Below are 1,960 nucleotides of genomic sequence, written 5' to 3' on the forward strand. Positions count from 1 at the left end.
GTCGGCATCACTAACTTTGCTCAAGACCAGATCGGCGAGTTAGTGTAAGTGCACTCTGGGAGGGTCTTGAGAGTACTGGGAGATTGTCAGGTATGTCGACTTGCCGACGGTTGGCTCGGTGTTTCACAAAGACGAAGTGCTGTGTACTCTTGAGAGCGTGAAATCGGTCGAGGAAGTGTATGGACACCAAAATCACTACTTTGGAAAATGCCGGTCGTTGCTCAGATTGTGCCCGGTTGCGGCTGCGGAAGTATTGGAGACAAACGTTAAGGTTGAAGACACTCCCGACTTGGTCAACTTGGACCCTGAGCATGACGGCTGGCTGGTTCGCATACATTACGAGTAGGCTGATGACGGTGGTGGCGTAGTGAGTGTGTTCGTTTTCAGGGGAGATGTAGAGGCTGATGGAAAGAACTTCTTCAGTGAGGAGGAGTATCGAAAAGGCCACAGTGTTGAAGTCTTCGAGTAAGAATATCTTTCTTCAAATTCTTTCCCAGAAGTTCACAACCAGCGTGCTTGGGTTGGCTAGCTGTTCAGCAATAATGCAATTAATAACAGTTCTGTTCTTGCTTGTGTTTGCATTGTTTTCTACGACACTTAAAGAGCATATCTCCCTGCGCTGCCCACTGTGGTGGAGTGGCGCTTTTCCTGTTGTGTTTTCATAAAAGTAGTGGTTGTTGGACTAATCCATCAGAGATAATAACGAGAAGTGCGAATTCACCGATTCTGTGCGCGATTCAGCGGACCCTCCAGGCCTAGCGTCGACAACACAATTGGTATCAAGAATTGTCTCTGTCTCACGCGTGCACAAGTTGGAGATTTGCTACAGCGTCACAGTTTACTCTTTGTGTTGAACATGGTACGCCTGAGTGGCTCAGGTCTCGGTTGTTCATGCTAGAAGAAACGGCTGGTTGAAACGGCTCGTCACGAATTCGATCTTCACAAGATATGTGATGTATCGATCACTATGGCGTAGCGAGATTTTGTTTAGCGTTTCATATTTTATGCAAGCTGCGTGCTGTTCCCCACACAACCCTTGTTGGATAACTCGATTGACGATGGCGACATCGAAGGTGTGTGGAATGTCAGACGCCAGCACAGAGACTGGTGCGGATTTCAACGTAAGGCTTGTCATGCCTCCTTGTGGTTTTCAAGCGAGCGTTTGAGGCTATCGTCTTGATACTAGTATGATGTGTTGTCGGTGGTTATGCGAGTGGTGATGGAAGTGTAGGCATGATTGTAATTATCTACTGTTGAGGTTCGCCTCGTTATAGAGAGCTTCCTCGGTGATGGTGTTGATTATGCTCTTCTGCTCTTCAGCCAAGCTTCGATCGCCACTCGACCAGCGCTGGACATTGCCTACTCTCTGACTTCGAGGTGGACTTCATCTCTGGTTTGATCTGTGACACCGGCTACTCTCTCGTGGAGGACAGCATGACCACCACAGCTCCAGTTCGGAAGAAGACCCGTACCTCTTCGGCATCCAAGGTCGACCTCAACCTCATCATACCTTCCTGTCAGAGGCGTTCTTGCACTACAACTAGTAAGTCCGAGGCTACCCCAAGCAGCTCTTCAGGGTCTCGTAGTACTAGTACGCCTGAGAAGACGTCTAGACGAGGTAGAAAGAAGACTGCTGCTGCTGGTGGTGGTGCTCCTCATGCTTCGGGCATGCCCGAGTTCGAGCGTAACGAGTACCGGAGGTTGGTCCAGCACATGGTACGCATGAACAAGGAGTTGGCTGCGCCTTTCATGAAGCCTGTCCCCAAATGGGTTCCTGGTTACTACGAGGTGATCACTATTCCAGTCGATATATCGATGATACTCAATCGGCTCGACTCTTGGTTTTACGCATCCCGTGCTGATTTCGAAGCCGACATGAGGCAGATGTTCGTCAACGCCTACACTTCAATCAGCCCGGGTCTCTTGAGTACGAGTACGCCCTCGAGCTCCACTCTATCTT

The 1,960-nt window shown here is 49.5% G+C and overlaps 2 protein-coding genes across 2 annotated transcripts; both read left to right on the top strand.

Moving 5' to 3' along the window:
* Nucleotides 1–90: 90 nt before the first annotated feature.
* On the top strand, nt 91–469 carry Pmar_PMAR000382 (Glycine cleavage system H protein, putative; the record flags this gene model as incomplete). Its single annotated transcript, XM_002766374.1, has 3 exons — nt 91–177; nt 226–342; nt 388–469. Coding segments are annotated over 3 exons (286 nt in total), but the record flags the coding sequence as incomplete, so codon positions are not given.
* Nucleotides 470–1,058: 589 nt separating this feature from the next.
* Nucleotides 1,059–1,933, top strand: Pmar_PMAR000383 (bromodomain-containing protein, putative; the record flags this gene model as incomplete). The annotated part of the gene is made up of 2 exons (XM_002766375.1): nt 1,059–1,121; nt 1,321–1,933. Coding segments are annotated over 2 exons (676 nt in total), but the record flags the coding sequence as incomplete, so codon positions are not given.
* Between the last annotated feature and the right edge of the window lie 27 nt (nt 1,934–1,960).

This window comes from Perkinsus marinus (genome assembly GCF_000006405.1).
Source record: "Perkinsus marinus ATCC 50983 genomic scaffold scf_1104296973002, whole genome shotgun sequence".
NCBI classification, from domain to species: Eukaryota; Perkinsozoa; order Perkinsida; family Perkinsidae; genus Perkinsus; species Perkinsus marinus.